The 22,816-nt window shown below is 35.7% G+C and overlaps 1 protein-coding gene across 26 annotated transcripts in view; it reads right to left on the bottom strand.

Moving 5' to 3' along the window:
* The window catches only part of DST (dystonin), a 454,426-nt gene that overhangs the window by 67,153 nt on the left and 364,457 nt on the right, over positions 1-22,816 (bottom strand). For all 26 annotated transcript variants that reach the window (XM_069070669.1, XM_069070676.1, XM_069070677.1 and 23 more), the window contains 6 exons: positions 22,330-22,414; positions 21,291-21,532; positions 20,050-20,256; positions 7,295-7,414; positions 7,006-7,113; positions 1,064-1,282 (listed from right to left, as the gene is read on the bottom strand). In XM_069070669.1, coding sequence (XP_068926770.1) covers positions 1,064-1,282; positions 7,006-7,113; positions 7,295-7,414; positions 20,050-20,256; positions 21,291-21,532; positions 22,330-22,414 — 981 coding nt within the window. The remainder of the gene's footprint in view (positions 1-1,063; positions 1,283-7,005; positions 7,114-7,294; positions 7,415-20,049; positions 20,257-21,290; positions 21,533-22,329; positions 22,415-22,816) is intronic.

A 22,816-nucleotide genomic window follows, 5' to 3' on the forward strand; every position in this document is an offset into this window, starting at 1 on the left:
ATCTTAAGCAGTATATGCTGTACAGATCTTGGGGAACAACCAGTCTGGAAAAAGCAAAAAAGAATATTTTAAAGTTCAAATTCTGTGGAATTTGAATTATCCAGCCCTCTCTGCATAAGTACTATCTCTATTCTGTCATTATAATTTCTGGGTAATTGAAATGCATTTACAGACAATATTTCAAAAATATGAGGGAAGTTCAATGTAGTTTTATATGTATTTAAAACAAGGAATTTTATTGCCTTGCAAATTAAACCATCATTTATAAGTTTGTGTCCATTTTTATCTTGCTATATTCTTCTTCAAGGGCATGAGACTTCAAAGAAAGATCTATATTTCTATTAGCTCTATGAGCCACAAAAAGTCTCTCTTCCCCCCAAGTATGCCCTCTGTTTACACTCTGCTACTCTATTTTCATTCATCTTGATCATCTTTTTCCATAAATTTGTTTTCATTAATGTTCTTTGTTTTGAATTTGTTTTGACACTGACATCTAACCATTAAAATAATCCTTTAAAATCTTTCCAAGATCAACGGGCCTACCAGTACATTATCTCTTTCATCCCTTTCTAATCTTCACTTACTTTTCTAGATGGATCTAATTAATGATTAGGTACAAAATTTAAAAAAATCCAAGTATATAAATAAGAATTTTGTTTTTCATCAACACATTAAAATGGAAATCCATTTTTTCTGCCAAAATACTTGACCTATTTTATATCCCGTTCAACAAAGGCTGCACTGAAATGACCTAGAAACAGCAGCTTACTCAAAGTCAACCTAATCAATACATTTATTACAAGGTAGCATTCAAAGTAATATGGGCATATACATCATCAGAGAGTCAAAGACATCTACATCCTCATGATAGAGGGTGTATAGAATGAGAAACATCATGAAAAAGCAACATTCTCCTTTAAAAAAAGAAAGTAATATTCTCTTATCTTGTTAGTATCTCAAATGAGATAATAATTGTAATGCAATTAGCACGGTGCCTGGCACACAGTAAGCAAAATAAGTAAATATTGTTGGTTAAAATTACTATTAATTATTTAAAATTTACCCGATGTTCTTCCTGCTGTTGTTTTAAAGTTTCATATTCAAGAGCTGGAGCTGGGAGTTGAGAGATGACCCTTTGTATTTCTGTCAGCCATGGCCACAGCTCTTCATATGTTTCCCAAAATTGGTTGACCAGGGATTGTGCCTGTTCCAGTTGAAGGTACCGCTCTGAATTGATTTGGCAGATATCATCATAGTTCTTCAATACATTATCCAATTTTTTCTAGAAAACAAAATTGTGAAATTCTGTGCTTAACTGGCCAGAACTTAGAGTAGTTAGGAGTTTTTTTTCACTTGCCAAAACTTACAATTCATATTTAATTTGTAATGTCATATTTTAAAGCTACTTCAGCTATCATATAATTCAATCTCATTGATTTACAGATGAAAAGCCTGGCACTCAGAAAAAAGAAAATTATTTACCCAGGTTCATACATAGATTGTGAGGCCAAAATATACTCTAGAGGGGCAGCTAGGTGGTGCAGTGAATAGAGCACTGGCCCTGGGGTCAGGAGGACCTGAGTTCAAATCCAGCCTCACACACTCGACACTTACTAGCTGTGTGTCCTTGGGCAAGTCAATTAACCCCAATTGCATTGCCTTCCCCCCTTCAAAAAAAAAGAAAGAACAAAATCTACACTACTCTCAGGTGTTCTGACTCCAAATTCAGTGCTACATAATATTTCACATGTCTTTTTTAAAGAAGGATGCAAAGTGTTTTGCAAACCTGAAAAACAAGTTTAATCTTGACTTCAAAGATCCACTCTAATCTGGTCCCAAATTACCTTTCCAGTCTTCTGTTGTGCTCTACTCAAGACCAACTCTCTTCTACATCACATTACCTTCCAGTAAAATTGAACCACTCTCAACGAAGCACACATCCTTCTCCTTTGCCATCTCCATTCTTCTGTTGATATCATTTATACCTGGAAATGATTCTCCTAACTGCACTCATGGGTATTTTTGGTCATTGGAGACCAAACTTGCATTGGATACTTTTAAGGTCCCCCATGACCATCACAACCACCCCCACTAGATGAAATCACTATCTCCCTCCACAAATTTCCCAAAGCAAATCACTGTACTTCATTTCTTAACACTATTCCCTTCTGCACTGATGTGTATGCTTTATTTGCCTAGTCCCATATAATGGGAATCTGAAGATCTTCTCTGCCCCTTGGACCCTTGATAGGCTTAAGTCAATCTGAGAACCTTCCCTGATTTGAAAATATACTCTGCCCCCTAGTAGGCTGAATGTGGTCATGTGGAGCCTGTAGTGGGAAGCTTGCTTTTCAGGAATGCCCACACCTTGTTACTTTGTGATCAGGTCAAGAGGGTTGTGACATTCTCTGACCCAGGAGAAGGTATATGTACCCTGATGTGAGGTTTTGCTTTGGGGCTCATTTTGGGAAGAAATGTGTGATTTGACCAGATGAGATTCAGGGCAGCCATTGAGGCCCCCCAGCTTTGAAAACCCAGATGTTAGTGCTTCCCTCTCTGGTAACTAACTACATATGGCTGTATGGTCAGAAACCCTGTCTGCTGAATTGTGTTATTTTCTGTTGTAACTTTTGTTTGTATTCTCTGAAGTTCAGGTTGCTGACTTTTTCCCCTGGACTAGGTAAATGATAGATTGTTAACCCATTTTGAGTTGCTTTCCTTTAGAAAAGCAGATCTAAGAACCTGTGCTAGCAGCCATCCTGAGTATGCTGGGGTGTTTGCTGCTACATCCCACTATCAGGAAACCGTAAACTTGAAAGAAAAAAAGGTTCAGTGTACTACATCTCTCTGTTCCTATCATCAGTAAGTAATGATACCTCTATATCCTGAGGTACTAATACAATTCCTTAAGTTGTATTTCTTTTTTTTAAATGTATTTATTTTTAGTTTTCAACATTCATTTTTATAAGATTTTGAGTTCTGAATTTTCCCCTTTCTCTCCTCTCCCCTCCTCAAAATGGTATGCAATCTGATATGGGCTATACACGTACAATCACATTAAACATATTTCCACATTAGTCATGTTGTAAAGAATCAGAACAAAAGGGAAAAAAAAGATAGAAAAAAAAAACAAAAAAGGAAGAAAATAGTTTGCTTCAATATGCATTCAGACTCCATAGTTCTTTCTCTGGATTTGGATAGCATTTTCCATCATGAATCTTTTGGAATTGTCTTAGATCATTGTATCACCGAGAAGAGCTAAGTCTACCAAATTTGGTCATCGCACAATGTTGCTGCTGCTGTATACAATGTTCTCCTGGTTCTGCTCACTTCACTCAGCACCAGTTAATGTAAGTCTTTTGAGGTTTTACTGAAATCCTTCTGCTCCCCATTTCTTATGGAAGAGTAGTATTCCATTACTTTCATTTACCACAACTTGTTCAACCATTCCCCAATTGATGAGCATGCCCTCAATTTAAATTTTATTTCTATGCTAATGAGTTTCAAATCTACCCATCCTCCCTCACTCTTTTAGCTAACCTCCAACCTTGCATCTCCAACTACATTTCAGACATCTCAAACTGGATGTCCAGGAAATAAAATTAAAATGTCAAAAAGAGAACTTATCTTTCCTCTAAACCTCCCCACCACCACCTTCCGTATTACTATAAAGTGTAATAACATACCTCCTAGTCCTTCAGACATCATCCTTGATCAAAATCTCTCTCCCTCTCCCATATACCATCTGTTGCTAAGTCCTATCGATTTCATCTTTACAACATCTCTAGAATACACCCCTTTCTCTCTTTGGACACTGCCACCCCTTTGATACAGGCCCTTATCATCTCCCACCTGGACTACTATAAAAGCCTGCTGCTCAGTCTGAGTGCCTCAAGCCTCTTCCCACTCAAATTCATTCTCCTTTCAGTTACCAAAGTGATTTTCCTAAAGCACAGGTCTGACTATGCCATCCCCCCAAACCCACCACTACTCTCTAAAAACCCTAGTGTCTCTCTACCATCTACACCATCAAATACAAATTCCTCTGTTTTGGATTCAAAGCCCCATATAACCAAGCCTCTTCTTATCTTTCCCAATTTCTTACCTCTTATTCCTCACTATGCACATTTAAATCTTTCGTTTCTCTGCTCTGGGGACTTTTTCTGGCTTCCCCCTGTCTAGAACATTCTCCCTCCTTAACTTCATCTACTGACTTTCTTGATTTCCTTTAAGTCACAACTAAAATTTCACCTTCTATGGGAAGACTTTCCCAACCTCTCTTAATTCTAGTGCCTTCTCCTCATTTAATTCATCTTGTATATAGCTTGTTTGTAAACATTTCTTGTTTGTTGTTTCTCCCATAAGATAGTGAGATCCTTGATAGTAGGGGCTTTCTTTTACTCTTTTTGTATCCCTAGCATTTAGCACAGTACCTTGCACATAGTGGCATTTTTTTTGGAGGGGGAAAGGCAAGGCATTTAGGGTTAAGTGACTTGCCCAAAGTCACTCTGCTTGTAAGTGTATCAAGTGTCTGAGGCCAAATTTGAACTCAGGTCCTCCTGACTCCAAGGTCAGTGCTCTCTATTCACCATGCCATCTAGTTGCCCCTATTATTATGTTCATATTAATGCCACATATTGGCATTTAATAAATATTGATTGGGGTGCTTAAAAGTGTTGAATTATGTTGGCTGAAAAGCTTCCACCCAGATTTTAAAATATCCTTCACTTATAGCCTAGAAAATAATAGTCATATAACACCTGCAGAAGCATCTACTGCTTCTTGAGAAATATATAAGACATTTTTTCAAGGCAAATCCTAAGAGTGAACACTGCTTGGGAGAATTTATTAAAGACATAAAAATCAAGATAAGACATCAGGCTATAGACTTTCCCCCATGAAAAGTTTTCTGTGCTACTGTTAGACATAAAGTGGGTTTCAATTCAAATTCTGATCTATACCTTAGAACATACTAGAAGTAGATAAAGCCCAAAAGAAATCCCAAAACACTCAGAAAATGATAATAATGACTTGATGCTATATAAAAGGAAATATCTGCATGACCAATAGAATCACTTATTTCTATCCTTTCCTAAAGTTATTTTTATTTTTTTCTATAATAACAACAAAAAAAAAAACCCTAAATTTCTACTTTAAAAAAGTCACTGTCCTGAGGAGGTCACTGAAGACCTTAAAAAACAAGGTATGATAATTAAGATAATGACTGGAATTGTGATTTCATTTATACAGAGAACTCTTTTGATATCTAAATTTCCTCTACCACTACAGGTCAGCATATTTTCTGCTGCTTAAAGTCTTAAGAGAATTCCCTTGGGCACTAAGGTATTAAATGATTTGCCCAGGGCCACAAAGCATATATGTGTCAGAGGGGAGATTTGAACCCAGGACTTCCATACTTCAAGACTAACTCTTTAACCATTATGACATAATGCCTATCTCATATGACCAGAGATAGCCACAGGGATAAGATTTTTGGTTTGATTGGCACAGAAAACTACCAGGTGAGGAATTCATTTTTCTGCCACCTTTTCTACAATTTACAGCCTTAGAGAGTGGTCTAAACCATTAGGCATTTAAGTGACTTACTCAGGGTCATACAGACAGTATATAACAAAATTAAGACTTGAACCTGGGCCTTGAACCTAATTTTGAGGTAGATTCCCCTTCCATTGTACAATAGTTTAAATTACATTAAATGAGCAGTATAAAATACTACTTAAAGTTATACAACACAAACACAATACCCTAATTTTTAGACAAATAAAAATGATACCTATGTAAAATATGCATAATTTCTGAAGTATTTTTTTACACATATAACTTTGTTTGATCCTTGTTTATCCTACAGGCCAGCTAAGGCAAGTATTATTTTACAAAAGAGGGATCTAGCCGTAGTTACACAATTTGTAACTAACCATAGTTACACAGGGTTCTAATACACAGTGATGTTCATCAAGAGGAAATTACAGAAAATGAACGTGCTAGGAGCCCTCTCTTGGAAAGATTTTTAAAAATTTTTTAAATTAAAAAAAACTCACAAACTGAATCTTTAAAAGAACAAAGGATACATCTAATAAAAAAAAAAGGCAGGGGGAATCTTTGCTTTGGATAGGAAGGCATGGGAGAGTACAATAAAAGTCTGCATATTATTGTAACTGCTATATAAATTCATCAGAGAAGACAAATATAACAGAGAAAGTCTCAATTTAGAGATTTATTTGTTAATTTTTTCAGTATATTTTTGCCAGAAGAACTAAAATACTTATTTTTGTCAGACCACCCAGATGTTATCTTTTTTTAGCTCAATGTCACTTTTAAACACACTTGGGGCCAATTTTGTAATGCTTTTTTTAAACAACTTTCCTTTTTTTTATTTAAAAAGAGCAGTCATGAAAAGACAAAGGACTTCCTTTTCTAAGCATTCAGTTGATTGGGCCCATGTAAGCCATGTCTGAGCTAATTCATTATTATTAGATGATTGTGAATATGTTCCTCAGAAAGCTTTTCTATGTTATTGAAAATATAAGTTTTTGATAACACTTTTACTCAAGATATTCAACTCCCCCTGAAGTAAAAAAAAAAAAAAAGAGAGGTCTGGGGCACCTAGGTGGCACAGTGAATAGAGCACGGACCCTGGAGTCAGGAGAACCTGAGTTCAAATTCAAGCCTCAGACATTTGACACACTTACTAGCTATGTGACCTTGGGCAAGTCACTTAATCCCAATTGCCTTGCTTTACCTCTTCAAAAAACAAAAAACCCCACAAGAAGTCACCAGTTAGAAACACAGTCTTCAAGTAGAAGCTATGCCTCCAAAAGAGACAGGGCAAAGGTATAGAACTCTTTTTAAAAATCCTTCTGTCCATTTGCTTGATCCAAAATATGATTTGACATAAAAGAGTTTAGTTACTTTAGCGGTGGTCACAGAAAAAGAAACGGATGCCTGACGGTTTCAAACAACAAGCACCATGTTCTAGGAGCTTACCTTCAAAGACTGTTTCTCCTCTTCGCTGCAACTGCTCATGATTTTATCCCCAGATTTAACAAGTTCATCGATAATATCCTTGTGTCTCAAAATATCCATGGTAAATGCCTGGAATAGACGGGAAAGGGGGGAAGGAGGTTACTAAAAATTATTATAAAAACAAGCCAGATAAACTACTGAATAGCACTGGCATATCTTGAAAACTCAAACTACAGAGTAGTATTTTCTAGACTGGAAGAAGACTGACCAGTAATTAAAATAATAGTTAGAAATACAGATTTTTTTTTACCTTTTGAACTTGAAGCTGAGCAGAGGTCTGGTCTTGCTCAAGTCTAATATCACCCAGAGACCTAAGTTTCTTTTCAGTTTCTGCAATCCAGGATAATTCAGCATCAGCAGCTTGATCAAACTAAATCAGGAAGATACAAATTACTTCAGCAAGTTATCACACATAATTCCAGAATAATCACTGTTCATACTTTTAAAGAAATTAACTTTCTTATAATTTATGCAGTAAGGCAAAAATCAGACTCAGCATAGTGGAAGGTTAAATAGTGGTTGGTAATTTCTTTAGAGTTGTGTATGCAAAGTGGTGTTTCTGTCTCCACACCACCTCAGGCACATGTCCTCTTCTCATTTACACAAACAGCATTTTAGTTCAGTCCTTCATTCTCTCTTAACTAAATTATGAAGAGACTAGTCTCCCTGTCTTAAGTCTCTTCCTCTTTGTAATCTATCCTCCACAGAGCTGTCAAAGTGATTTTCCTAAAGTGCAGGTCTGAACATAACAACCATCCCATTCAATAATCGCCAGTGGCTCCCTATTACCTCTAGGGCAAAAAAAATGTAAACTCCCCTGTAAGCCACATAAAGCTTTTCATAATGTGGCCCCACCCTACCTTTCTAGCTTCTTACATTCTATTCTCCTCCAACTAATTTAAGTTTCAGATATACAGACTTATTATTCCTCACACAACATTCCTGTTTCTATACCTTTGTTCTGGCTGTCTCTCCCATACTAGTTTTTTGAGATTGTTTTTTGTTTTGTTTGGGGGAGGTTTTTGGTTTGTTTGGGTTTGGGTTTTTAGATCCATATTCTCCCTCCTTTTACTTCTCTCTTCCACCATAGAGAAGGCAAGAAAAACAAAACCTCACATGCTTGGAATCCTCATCTTCCTTACCTCTGCCTTTTGGAATACCTGATTTTCTTTGAAATTTAGATCAAATGCCTCCTTCTGCATGACTTTTTTTCTCATCTCTCTCCTCCTGCCCTTCCCCAGAAAACATACTCATGTATCTGTTTTATATGTTTTTAAAGTTATCCATACATGTTTCGTATTTGCCTATATCTGTACATGCTTGTTTCCCTCAAAGGCAAATATTGTAATGCTTTTATCATTTTGTCCCCAAAGGCCTAGAACAGTACCTGGTAGCCCCTAATAGGTTCCTAAAAAGTTTGAGAGACTAAGATTTTTTTTTTCTTTAAGAGTTTGGTTAAAATCTCAACTACCTCAAGTAAGACACATTTTTCAGATAAGATTAGTACAACATCCAAAGGCTGAAGTGCACTATCCCCTGTGTACATATATTTCCATGTGGCTTTATGGTTATCCTTCCCTTTGAAATCTGCTTTCAAAATTTGCTTTGAAAGTATTTTTTCATTCAGTGAATTCTATCTTCTCATCAATTTTTATTATAAAATTAAAGATGCATAACACTAGGAAGAAATGATATATGATACTATAATGCAACAAACATCTTAAATAACTTATTTAAGAGAATCACTTTCTAATAATATTTATTATATTTATGTTACTAACAACACAATTTTAATGTCCTCAAAGTAACTAAATTTTAGAAGTAAAAAATATAGTACAGTATTCAAAACTGGCAACATGATTATCTACCCCTTATATTCTTCTCTCAAAAGTTCCTACAGTTTTTATATTAGGTTTTACTTTTAAAATCAACTTTGTCACTTTAACACTTAAAACTTTTTAACTGAAGGCGATTTTTTTTTGCTTTCCGAATTTTTTTTCCCTCCTTTTACTTCTCTTAAGCTTACTGTTTCTCTAGATTTATTCACCTAATGACTGTGAAATTTACATTTCAACTGTTTGGTTATCAATGATTCTGATAAAGACAGAAGTATATATATCAAATATGTTGATAGCCCAAAGTTAAGAAGGATAGGAAATATAGTTGACAGATTCTGTTTTTAAAACTCTTGCTAATTTTTCACAATGAATCACAAACAACAAGTTGACATCTAATTATTTTAGTACTTTTATGTTAAGGATTGTTGGTTTCACTCACGTGGGTACTTCCTCTACCAACAGAGGTCACTCACTAACTCTCTCTAGACCACCTACATGAGCCAAAAATCAATGATGAGACTGCAAACTGATTCTTTCTGAATTTAAGGACCACAAAACTCAACTAGTCCAGTTCCTAAAAAAATTACTCCTCTCCACAACAGCATCAACAAATGGTTACTAGTCTCGCCTGAACAACATCAGTGATTCTAGATTTAGGGAGACTGATCCTCAGAGAAACAACATAGAACATATCATGAAACACATAAATAAGAATTAGCAGGATCTACTAGAGCTTGTAACTCCACTGTTTTGTTTTGTTATTGTTGTTCAGTCCTTTTTCAGTCATATCTGAGTCTCTGTGACCCCACTTGGCAAAGATACTGGAGTGGTTTGCTAGCTTATTTTACAGATAAGGAAACTGAGGTAAATAGGTAAAAAATTAAGTGACTTGTCCAGGGTCACACAGAGAGTAAGTCCAGATTTTAACTCAGGAAGATGAGTCTTCCTGGCTCTAGATCAGGCACAAAATCCAATGTCACCTCTGCAGTACCATGCAGTATTGTAGTACGACTCTGGTGAAAAGGAATAAAATTTAACAAGTGCAACTATAAACTAATATTTAAGTTCAAAAATCAAATATACAAGTGTAAAATTGAAAAAAAAAACTGTCTTGACAACATTTTATAAGACCTGGGGGAAACTATGTTGACCGCTAATTCACGATAAGCCCAAAGGGTGACATGGTAGCTAAAAAAGTTAGCATCATCTTAGACAGTTAACAGAAAAATATGTTACCCAAAAATATGCTGCCTGTTCTATTATCACTGTACTGATTAGATCACATATGGAAAATTATGCCTGGTTATGAGAAACACTCTTTAGGAGAATCACTGGTAAATCAGCGGTTCAAAGGAAGGTCACTTGGATGGGAAAGTGGGTGGAAGAATTTGGATACAAGACGAGCAGTTGAGAGAACTATGCATGTATCTTGAAAAACAGAGCATTTGAAATAATATGAAAACTGTCTTCAAATATCTAGAGGGTTGTAACATAGAAGGTCATGAAGGCTAGCATGAAGATATGTTCTGTGTAGAAAATGAACAAATGAGTGTACTTACTAGGAGCTAGATTTCAGCTATTAGAAGACAGAACTTTCTAACAGAGCAGTTCAAAAAGAGACTTGAATTCCCTATGGATAGAAGTATCCAAATGGAAGCTTAATAAACTTACATGCCCATTACAAAAGATGTGATCTGGAAAACAGCTATAATGTTACCTGAAGCCATGAGATTTGATTGTATTTTCAATTAAAGTACTTTTAAAAATAAACATCTTATTATTTGTTTAATATGTTTCTATTTTTGGTTTATTCATGTTTACATTTACATTCTACATCCTTGACTCTACCTCTCATTATACAATATGTTTTATAGTAGTAGAGAGCTGGTATTCTGCTTTAACTTCCCCAAAAACCTAATGCTCTGTATACAATACCTACTCAATAAATGTAGGAATAGAATGAATCAGTAACAACCATTAGGAAGGACTGGAAACAATTTAGATTCTGGAATGGATTATAGACACTCACTGGAAACATCCCAATTTAGGATGACTCACAACTTATTCTGATATTAATAGCTTTAAATGAAATTCCTTATTTGCTGCCCCTATACAAATGAGAGATGTTTTTAATAAGCAGCTAAATATAGACAGGGTGGTGTCATAGAATGAATATGTGTTTAGGAGGCCTTGAGTTTGAATCTGGGCTCTTCTATTTACTCTTTGAATGACACTGAACAAGTCACTTCCAGAAATCTGTAAGATGAAAAGGTTGAACTAGATGATTTCTAAGGTCACTTTCCAATTCCAAACCTATTATCTATTTATTAAGTGATTACTATTACAGTATAATGTGATGTCTACAGCAGGATACAAAAATAATTAATCCGTGGTAACAGTAACATAAATTTCCAGTGGATTAAATTTTCTTTAGGGTAAGGTATGAAAAGAAATGGTTTTTTATTTATATTCCCAGGTAATTCCACATAAGGCAATTTTACTTAATAAGTGTCTTCCATGTAAAATCTCAGCTACATTATTTCTTTCTGAAGAAATCAAAAGAAGGGATCTCTGAATTCACCTAGTTCAACTCCTATCAAAGTAATTACTCCCCTCCACAACATCATCAGCAAATGGTTATTATTATTAGTCTTGCCTACAAACACAAGTCATAGATAAGGGCCAACCTTTTACCATTTTGGGACAGTTTCAAATGTTAGGGAGGAAGGAAAGGGAATAAACATTTATATAGTTGCCTACTATGCACCAGGCTAAATACCTTTTACAAATACTATTTCAATGACCCTCATAAGAACCTGCTATTATTTTCCCTATTTTACAGATGAGAAAACTGAGCCAAATAGATTTTAAGTGACTTCTTCACACAGCCAATAAAAGTCTGAAGCAAGATTCTACTTGTCTTTCTGATTCTAAGACCAGTACTCTCTCCACTGTGTTATCATCTATCTCAATTAAGAAATTTTTCATTACAGTGAGCTGAAATTCACCTGTCTGTAAATTCCACCCATCAGATCTAGTTTCCCCCTCATAAGGAGCCAACAGTATAAATACAACTTTTTCACATGATAAACCCATAGATACTTGAAAGTAGATATTATCTCCTTCCTCCCAAAACTAATTCTTTTCCAAGGTAAAATATTTTTGTGTCCTTCAACCACTCCTATTAACACTGTTTCAAATTCACTCACCACTCTCACTGTTGTCTGTGCACACTATAGCTTCTCAACACTTTGATGGATCTGTCAGCTCCATGTTGTGATCCCCACTGTGCAATACACCCATGACTTCTCTTCTGTGATTCTTGCATATGTTCTCCTATAAACTCTCCACAGGGTATCTACTCAATATTCTGAGGGCCTAGATCTTTTGTAAAGCCTTAATGGCTATCCCTCACTGTTACTACATGACCAATCTACCTCTGTTTCTTGTCATACATCTCTTTGATGGCACTTCTATTAACCCATTCTTCAAAGGCAACAGAATATGTTGAACATACTCATGATCTTGTATTCTCTATACCTAAACCCTACTTGAAGGCATTTAGTACCAAGGAGCATCACAGATCTTGTGTTATGCTTGGACAGTCTTTGAAAACCCAGAGTGACTTCAATGCTACAATAAAGCATCAAAGATTTTATAGGATTCAGTTTGTCAAGATCCCTCCTAAAACATGCTACCCAGAACTGGATATAACATACTAGTGGTGGTGTGAGCAGGGCAGAGCTTGACACAAGATTCCAGCCCATCCTCCATTCAGCTTCCAAACTGATTTACTAAAGCAATGGTCTAACCAACTCCAGTCCCTTAATAAACTCCAACGGCTCCCTGCCACCTCCAAGGATAAAATACAAAATTCTCTGTTTGGCACTCAAAATCATGCATAGACTGAGGCCACACCCCACCATCACCAAAATGTGCAGTCTTCTTACACTCTGTACTCTTCTGTCTCTCACCCAACCTATTCTTTAATCTAGTGACACCGGTTTTGCTGTTCCTCAAAGAAAACATTCCATCTCACTACTCCAGGCATTTTCACTGGCTGCCCCCATGCCTGGAAAGCTCTCCTCATCTGTATCTCCTGGTTTCCCTGGCTTCCTTCAAATCTCAGCTCAAATCTACTTTCTATAAGTAGCATTTTCGGATCCCCCTGAATGCTTATGCCTTCCCTCAGTAAATTAGTTCCTATTTATTCTGTATATAGTTTGTTTGTACATAGTTTTTATGCATGTTGATTTCCTCCAATTAGAGTATGAGATCCTCGAAGTTAGGAAAAATCTTTGGTCATTCTTTATATCTCTGGCACTAAGCAAAATGTATAGCAGGTGCTTGATAAATGCTTATTGGGTGTCTGATTGACTAATTGGCAGAGTAGAGTGGGACTTTAGTATTATTTTAATACTATAGTACTATTAACACTGCCTGTGATCACATTGGCCTTTTAGGTCATCACATCAATGTTTTTTATTCATTCACAGGCTTTTCAAGTCCATTAAACCTTTAAAAACAATTTTTTAACTTTTTTTTAAACCTGGCCCCATCTTTCCCAATTGCTCAAATTATTTAACTAAATAGATGAAAATGAACATTTCAAATGAAAAGTTAATCATCTCAGCATCTTTAAGTGCTACCTTGGAAAATTATTCTAAAGACCACTTTAAGCTACTTTATTTCTGATAGGTTATTATAATGAATCTTAGACCTGTATAAGTAGTTAACTGAAAATATCTGAAAGTGTTATAGTGAAATATCTAAGGTGGATATAGTTAGATACCTACAGTTGATTCCTAAAACACTGTGGTACCTAAACATTAATTTCTCACAGAAAGCTGTTTTGTGCTCCCTGAGTTCAGAATTTCAGAGACAGTATAAGGTAAAATACATGTAAGCATAATTGAAAAGTTAAAAAAGAAAAGCAAAATAATGTGCTTTCTTTATTATTCAGAACATATTCTAAGATTCTTGATCAACATTTCCTCTCGGTTTTGTTAATCACTTTAACATCTATCCCCAAAACAGTTTCTTTAAACAAACGAATTTGAAAAGAACTATAGATCCATCAATCTTCAAGTGTTTACAGGTACATTTAAGTCAGGACAGGACATCCTTTTAATTCCCTTTTCCTTTAGTCAAAGTATTTATTTCTTTATTTTCGTTAGGATTTCCTTCCTCTTTGTTTCTTGTTATTGTCATTATAATCCACTTTCTTTCACTGACCCTTCTAGAGCAAAGTACATCTTCCCCTCTTTTCCTTGAATGCCTTGAAGTTTCACTCTATTCCCTTCAGATATATCAACATGCACTCTTTTTATAGAGTCACAAGTGGAAGGGAACGAGGTGAGGAAACTATGGCTCTAGGAAGGAAAGAGGTCTGCCTGATGTCACCCTGGTAATAAGAGGCAAAGATGAGAACTGAACCCAGATCTCTCCAACTCCAGCCCTCTCTGCATTTTACCTCATTGCCTTTTACTCCAAAATCAGGTTACCAGAGATAAGATAAATTGCTTATTTGCCATTTGTTAAAATCCACTCCAGGACAACTTATTCTGAGGATTATATTCAGAATTACTTTGAAAATGTGTAAATAACCTAAGTCAAGGGTAGAGAACCAGAGGCCTTCTAGGTCCTTGGGTGTGGCCTTTTGACCCAGTCCAAATTTTACCTAACATATCCTTTTATTAAGGAGATTTTTTCTGCGAAGTTTGGATTCACCCCTGATCCTGATCTAAGTAGTCTGATCATGGAAAAATGTATCCTAGATGTTGGAAGCCAATGTGGTACATAAATTAAAATGACAATGACATATTTATAAGAAGGCTTCAGGTAATAAACAAACCGGCATCTTAAAGAGAACTGTGGCTTTACAAACTGGGTTCTTTTTTGTTCATCCTTTAAGGAAAAATAGCCTCCCTCTATTTCACATGACCTATTTGGCTAAAATTTGAAATAAAAGAACAGGAAAACAAAGAGTGCCTTCTTTTGTTTAGGTTTTCAATACAAAATTGCTTATATTTCCTAGCTTAGATAATAGCACCTGCCCTGAAGGGATGGAAAGAGCAGATATGTCTAGAAAGCTCCCCAGCATTATTTACATTATTTTGCACTCTTTCAGGTAATAATTATCCTTAGAAATAGTTTCAGAATAAGAGTCTATAAATCTTCTGAATCAAACTCTATAGCTAGTTAATTAGTTATATAATGTACATGGTCTTACCATGCAATCTGCATTCCCTTTCCAGTAAGTTAGCTTTTTAATCCTCAAAAAAAATTTATTTTACACAGCATGATTTTCCACTGCCAATAGCTCTCTGAAGAGAGGGTTTAGGCTGATAAGGAATCAAGTTTTTTGTTTTTGTTTTTTTTAAGTATAATAGACCGGGCAGCTAGATGGAGCAGTGAATACAGCACCAACCCTGGAGTCAGGAGGTGCTTAAACACTCCAGCTTCAGACACTCAACACACTTACTAGCTCTTTGACCTTGGGCAAGTCACTGAATTCCAATTGCCTTGCCTTTCCCCCTCCAAAACAACAACAATAAAACAAAAAAAGAGTATAACAGAATATACTCTGTGTACAAGTTTTATTCATTATTCAAGCAAAATTATGTCTTCTGTCTGACATAAATGGTTTTCCACAAACCCAGTACTAGTTTGTTCATCCTATGAGTAGTTCCATTCTGGTGCTACTTAACCCATGTTGTCAAGTCTTGTTCTCCACTGTCAACGGACCTGAAACCTTCAGACTCTTCCAAAAGAAATAATTACTAAGTTCTCTTCCTCAGCCTTTTATATGTCAGAATGAACAAATCACTTACTTTAGCCTCCTCTAGCAGTATTTATGTTCAAAGTTGCATAGTTAGTCCAAAGTAACACAACTTCACAACTTTAAATATATGTGTGTGTATATATACAAATATTTAGAAGCTTTCTTTTCAAAAACTCTCTCAATATCTTGGCATTTATAATTCAAGCATACTTTTTGGCAGAACCTACAATAAATAAGGTATAGATACATCACTTATTTATGTTTCTTTTTTTTTAATCAATTGGGGTTAAGTAACTTGCTCAAGGTTACATGGCCAGTTATTTTGTGTAGGTGCCAAGTATCTGAGGCCGGAACCAATCCCGGGTCTCCCGACCCTGAGGCCAGCGCTCCTACTCACTGCACCACCTGGCCGCCCCTTATTTATGTTTTCTAACACTTTAACACAAAATCTTTGTTTTGTCTATCTCAGTGTTCCCTCCATTAATGTGGATAGCAACTCCTCTTACTCAACAATCTTCAAGGGTGACTGTGGCCCCAAATTTAATCACCTTGTGTATCAGGTTGTGGCAAACCTGATAAGCATCTCCAGATTTTGCTAGACTGATCTTCAGACAACAGAAGATCATTAGGCCCACTGATAACTCACCAACTGTTCAATCTAGTAAGACTTTCCAGAGCTTTTTCTCTGCAGGCAAAGACTTTGAGAACCCAGGGCCATGGTTGTATTCCAATGAGATATTAAGTTGGGAATTTAGACCTAATGCTACAAATATGGGCAAAGTTTTAAGAACCAAGAAATTCGAAGTTTCACTAAATAGTACTTTTTAACTTCACAATTTAATCTCCAAACTCTGACATATTGGGGAGGAAAGAGGGTATTTTTACAGACATAATTTAAGCTCCATTTTTTTTTGCTCTCTAAGTTGAAGAATATCTTGATTTTCTGTTGATCTATGAGAACCTAGGCAACATGCTATAGTTGAAAAAACTTAACTTTGAGTCAAAGTACCTGCCTGGGTTTGATTCCACTATACTATGTTTATAATGTTTATGTAATTCTTAACCTGTTGTTTTCCTCACCAGTTATCCAATTCTCATACCAAAATACAAGGTGAGGGGTGGCTAGGTAGGGTAGGGGTATCTAGGTGGTGCAGTGAATAGAGCACCAACCCTGGAGTAAGGACAAACTGCGTTCAAATCCAAACTCAGACACTTAACACTTATTAGCCATGTGACCTTGGGAAAGTCACTTAACCCCAATTGCCCTGCCTTCCTCCCTCCAAGAAAAAACAAAAGCAAAGTACAAGGTGACACCCTCTTAAGGCCCCAACCAGCTCAAAATCCTATGGTTCTCATGTAAAAAATATTAGTATGTTCAATTAGGCCATAACTTGCAATGAATGACTAGAGTTTTGCCAAAATTTAGAGAATACTGACAGTATTATACTTCCTTCAGTGTATCATGTCAATTGTGTCAACTGATTCAGTGAATATTTTTATCCATTAGGCAAAGAAAAAAAGGATGAAAATTTTCATTTCAAAATAAAATTATAGTATCTTATATTAATTGGTATACCTGGCTCTTTTACTGGTAAGACTTTTGAGGCCATTCATCAAGAGGTCTTCCTTATTCCTTCCTACTCACGTCATATTACTCAGACATTTCTGCCCAATATATCTACCTTTATTGCAGTCTCAGATGAAGATGCAGCCTTTCTCCCTTGCAAGGACAATCATTATACATGTACTTTTGACCCTATCCCCTCCCATCTTCTCTAACAGATTGCTACCCTTTATTATCCCAAATCAACCTCTAATGTCTGATCTCTCTCAAGTATTCCCAAGTGTCAGCTACATACATACATTGACACAGACACATAGACACACACACACACACACACACACACACACTCACACACTATCATTAATAGCTTTGTCCTGCCTCTTGTGGCTAAATTGCCCAAGAAGAAATCTGCATCAGTGCCATCATTTCCTTTCTTCTGTCTTTTAAACCCTTGGCAATATGACTTCAAACTCTATCATCCAAATGAAACTGCCCACTCCAGTATGACTAAAGATCTCTTTGTCACATCCAGTAGCCTTTTCTCAACCCTTGCCCTTCTCTACCTCTTTGCAGCATTTTATGCTTTTGTTCATTTTCTTTTTTATCACTTTTGATATCCTCCTCTCTCCTTTTATTCTACATTTTGGAAGCTTTAAGGATGGAGTAAGGGCACAGACAAAATTGCTAAGGGCTAGGAAATTTCAGAAGAGAGGAAAGATGATAATGTAGCTACAAAGTTTGAAAAGTACTTATTATATGGTAGAGAATGCATTCATACCATTAATTGCTTCTACAAGTTGGACAACTCAGTCAGGTGGTTCCTCTCTTGCCTCTATCCTGGCATCTGAATATCTGGGCATAGAGGCAGCTAGGTGGTGCAATGGAAAGAACACTATGCCTAGAGTTAGGGAATTCCTGAATTCAAACCCAGACTCGGACACTTACTCCTGGGCACTGTTTGCCTCAGCTTCCTCAACACCTACCCTGACCCACAGGAGGGCTATTGTGAAGATCAAGTGAGGTAATATTTATAAAGCCCTTAGCACAGTGCCTGGCACAGTTTGGTACTACAGAAATGCTTACTCCTTAACTATTCAAAAATATCATCAATATCAAATTTAAAGTCAATGGGATTTCAAATAATCACATCACAGCTGACATGCTATCAATTCTATATAAAGACAAGACTCAACCATGAGTAGGATATGTTTTCAGTTTTCTTTTTACGAGTGGTAATGGATTTTCACCAAACCATCCATACTCTCTTTACATGAGAATCAGTGGTAAAATGTCTTCTTTAAGGGTTTAAGAATGTACTGTATAACTTTGATCACGGATTAAGCAAAATCCAAAGCTAATGGACCAATATGATTTCAAATCTACTTAGCCTTGCCCTCACTTACTTGAGCATTTAATCACCTCTAGCCCATTGTGCAAGGAAACATCTGTTCCTTAAAGTGAGCTTTACCTGCCTTGCTTTTTAATTGAGGTTTTTCACTTACAACTCTGCAGAAAAACCTCAGTTTAGCCATTTGTAAAATGAGAGGGTTATCCTACATGGCCTCTAAAATCTCTTCAAGCTCTAGCACTAATCAGGAAGAAAAGCTTTTTAATGTACAAAACATGGAGATTTCATATTTTTCAAAAGCTGAATGAACTTCACAAGTAAACAAACTTAAATGTCCACAATAATCAGTAATACATAATAAAAAATATTCAAAGTATTCAAAGATAAAATGGACATAAATTCCTCATGCATAAATCAGGTGTCATAAACATTCTTCACAAAAATTTTTGTTCAACAGTGCCTTTGTCTATCAACATATTCATGTGCTTATGACCATAACCTTATTAACATTTAAAATGAGATCTGACTCATCCTATTGAGAACTGTAAGTCAATTGTAGAAAATACATTCTATCTCTATAGAATTCATTCATATTTTCCTTTTTTCCATTTGGCCAGCTCAGCTAAGATATGATTCTAGTGTCTTTGAAAGGAAGTGTCCAGCAAATAAAAATCTAGAAATGTTAGCAAAGGCTTAGTTGTACACTTTCTGAAAGCTCTCTTCTCTTAAGTACACTGCAATATCATTCTGGCTCCCACACAGAATGTTTGTAAGAGTCTGATGACATAATGTAAATATTCACACAGAAGCCAATAAAAGTTCATCAAAACATTTAAAAATTGCTTATCTTTCCAGGGTCCTGCTCACTGCCTATAATTCCCTCAGGACTACTACCTGGGAGCATCTGAGGGCTGTGAAATTCTCATAGCCTGTCTCTCTAGGTGCCCTACATAATCATCTTCCAGACAAATCAGAAATGATTATAAATTTCCATCTACTCTCTCTATCCCTCAAGGCCTTCCCTGGCAAAAGACCACATCAATGCATCAATTTTTATCTTGTTTAGGAACTTCTTTGCAAATTCTGCATGCAAATGAAAGGTTAAATCATATATTCTAATCCAAATAAGTTTTCTCCAATACAAATTACATCTGAGAATGAAAAAGCATAAGGTTAACAGTACATAAAGACAAAAAGTATGGGATTTGGAAAGCTGGCGTGATCTTTCCAGCTTCTGTGTCAGAGAGGATAAACCACTCAACAAAGAGACAGATGGCTGCAACAATGTAAAGATTAGCTTTGTTATGGCATTCTGATGTCTGAGTAGCTAAGTCAAATTCTTTTTAAATCCACCCTCCTTTTACTATTGAAGCATAACAAATGAATGGAAATATTACCCAAAACCTTTGTTCAAGTAGATGCTCTAGGGGACACTTTTCCTAATTGCCCAAAGAACTTTTTTTACAGATACCTGCTGGGATCTCAGTATGGCTGCATCGATCTCATCCACCTTCTGAGCTAAGGTCTCTGTTACTAATCTGTAGCGCTCATTGTCCTCCGTCACCATTTTGTCCAGTCCTTCTCTGGCTCTCCATGGCACCAGTTCCAACAGGGCACTGCTGACTTCATTAAGGGCATCTACTAAGTCTTTGTTGCTCTTGGCTTCTTTTTTCAATTCCTGAAAAAGGGAATTTAAGCTAAATATACAAATATTTGGTCTAAACTAACACAGCTTCCACATGTTTCCATTCTATTCTATGAGGCTAAAGAATTTGGTAGGCCAGCTATTTGCTACATCGGTCCCTCTTGGTTTAACATCAGTAACAAAATTTTTGTTACTGAAAGCTGTGAGACAGAAAATCAGATTTCTTTAGAGAAGCTTCTATGGAGTGGTATTTAAATGCATTCCTTCTGTCAGTATAGCATCCTTCAATCCTTCAAAATTCAATAAAAATTCCAAGGAATTTTTTATTTAATTTAGGAACTCAAAAGAAGTAAACTAACATATTCTTGATATTCTGGAAGTCTAATTCTCCATCAGTTGATCACTGACAAGAAAAAAACTAATGCCCAAATTAAGTAACCCTCTGAAGTGACCAAAATTCATCCAAAAATTTAATCATCCCAATAAAATCACATTCATGAAAAGAGTAATGTACTTTGCCTCCTTTCTACTTACATAAGACCACACCTTAGAGATGAAAAAAAAAATCAAAGCCTGCTTTTTTGACAAGAAGTCTGTTTGCTCTAACAGAAGTCTATTTCATTGGGGATATCCTTTAGAATCCCCAAAGGCATTTTTATTAGCCTCAGATTAACAATGTGTTGTTAATTTTTTTTTTTTCAAATACTGGGCATTTCCCTAAAAGGAAATGACTATCTTTACTGAAATCCCACAGAACAAACTGGCAACCATTTTGACGTCTGTGAGCATGAAACACCTTACTGGATAGGAATAACATGTTAAGTCTCCTTCTCTTGTACTATTAGTAAAAATCATCCCTGAACTTTTAAGTGTATCACATGACTCTAGAAAGAAATATTCTAATTCTAGGCCTCTGAATGTTTAGACAGTTGGTCTGCTGCCAACTTGCACATTTTTCTTTCCAGGAGACGTATCATTAACTAAGCTAGATAACTATTATTATTTCATTACAAAGCAAATATGCAAAAGATAACAGACAGAAAAAAATATATATGAATTAAACATACTTTTTGTCTTTCTTGTGCTTGGCTTAATTCTTCTCCTTTCAGGTCTGGAGTTTCATATGAAAGTAATTCCAATTCTACTTTGTCAAGCCATGTACAAAGCTCTTCATGGGTGGACTGAAGCTTTCCTGAAAGCTGCAAGGCCTTCTCCAGAGTCTTAGACACATCAGAACTCAATTTAGTTATGTCTTTGTATCTTGCTTTAATGCCTTCCAATTTATCTTGAATTATCAAGACTTCATCACCTAAAAATTCAATGGTATATTATTTCTTGTGAAATAAAATGAAAAGAAAAAAGTTCTAAGATCTTCTGGTGTTGACAGAAGTACTAGGCAGTTTTTTTTTCTTGCTTATGAAGATGTAAATGAACTTGAATGAGATATAATTAAACTCCTTTAAGTGCAATATTTTCTTAGAGTCTGAATGGCTGATTAAAAATTCAAATGCCAAACCAGTTAAGGATTGATAGGTGGAATAGAAAGAGCCTCACTGTCAAGGCTAGCTTTCCTATAATCAGCCAATAGTTCTAATAGAAGTTTACATTTTATTACAATACTTTCAACTCACTGAGCTACATCTGAGTAATTTAATGTTCTTTTCTCAGTTCATATATACATCAATAAAAATGTTATTCTAACTTTTACTGATCAACTGACTTTACCATAGTATTTGTATTACAACTGTATCACAATTAAACTTGTAAAAAATGTCTCTGTGCCATACTCTTGTCTGGAGCAACTATCTTCATAATAGGAAAAGGAATCCTGCTCAGTACTAGGTTTCTATGACTATTGTGACAGAGGGCTATATCATGAGTAATATACAGCTTGTCCTGAGAACTAAAGTGAGATTATGGGAACCAAAATGACATTATATTCCAAAAATCCTTGAATGGCCCTCAAAGAATTCACCACAAAAGCAGGGAGTGGTAGTTTGAAGTAGGCCTGGTATCACAAAGTTTATCTTTTTTTTCCCTCAAGTCCTTTACTGACTCCTGGGGAAAATGGTAGCTACATTTTTGTTGTTTCTTTAAAGTTCTCACCTGTTGCTTGTTTCAGGAGCTCTAAACCATTCTGCAATGCCTGATCAACATTTTGTTTCCTGAGTAGGATATCCTCTTGTAAAGCCTAAAGACAGGTAAGTAGCATCTTAATTTGAGCAAAACTTAAAATCCAAAGTAAATTTTCTGTTCCCTCAGAGAATTAGAACAATAATTCACACATTTAAAACGTATAATTCATGATGGTGGCTTGTTCTCTCCTTCTTTCGTGATCACTTTTTCACTGATTTGGTTTAAGCCACCATAAGCAGCACTCAACCCCATAATTTGTTATACTCCCTTTTTATATAACCCTTATTTATTGGAGTGACTAATACCTATATGCACTGTGTGAAGACATTATACATAAGTATATGTATCCATATGTAAATATGTTCATAAGAATCAGAAAGAAATATAAAATAAAATGACAACAGAAATAATGGAAACAGAGGAAATTAAAAGAATTTAAAAAGAAACAAAAAGAAAC

Source organism: Petaurus breviceps, unplaced genomic scaffold (genome assembly GCF_028583685.1).
Source record: "Petaurus breviceps papuanus isolate PSGF00001 unplaced genomic scaffold, PetGlider_PUasm1.0 90822, whole genome shotgun sequence".
NCBI lineage: Eukaryota > Metazoa > Chordata > Mammalia > Diprotodontia > Petauridae > Petaurus > Petaurus breviceps.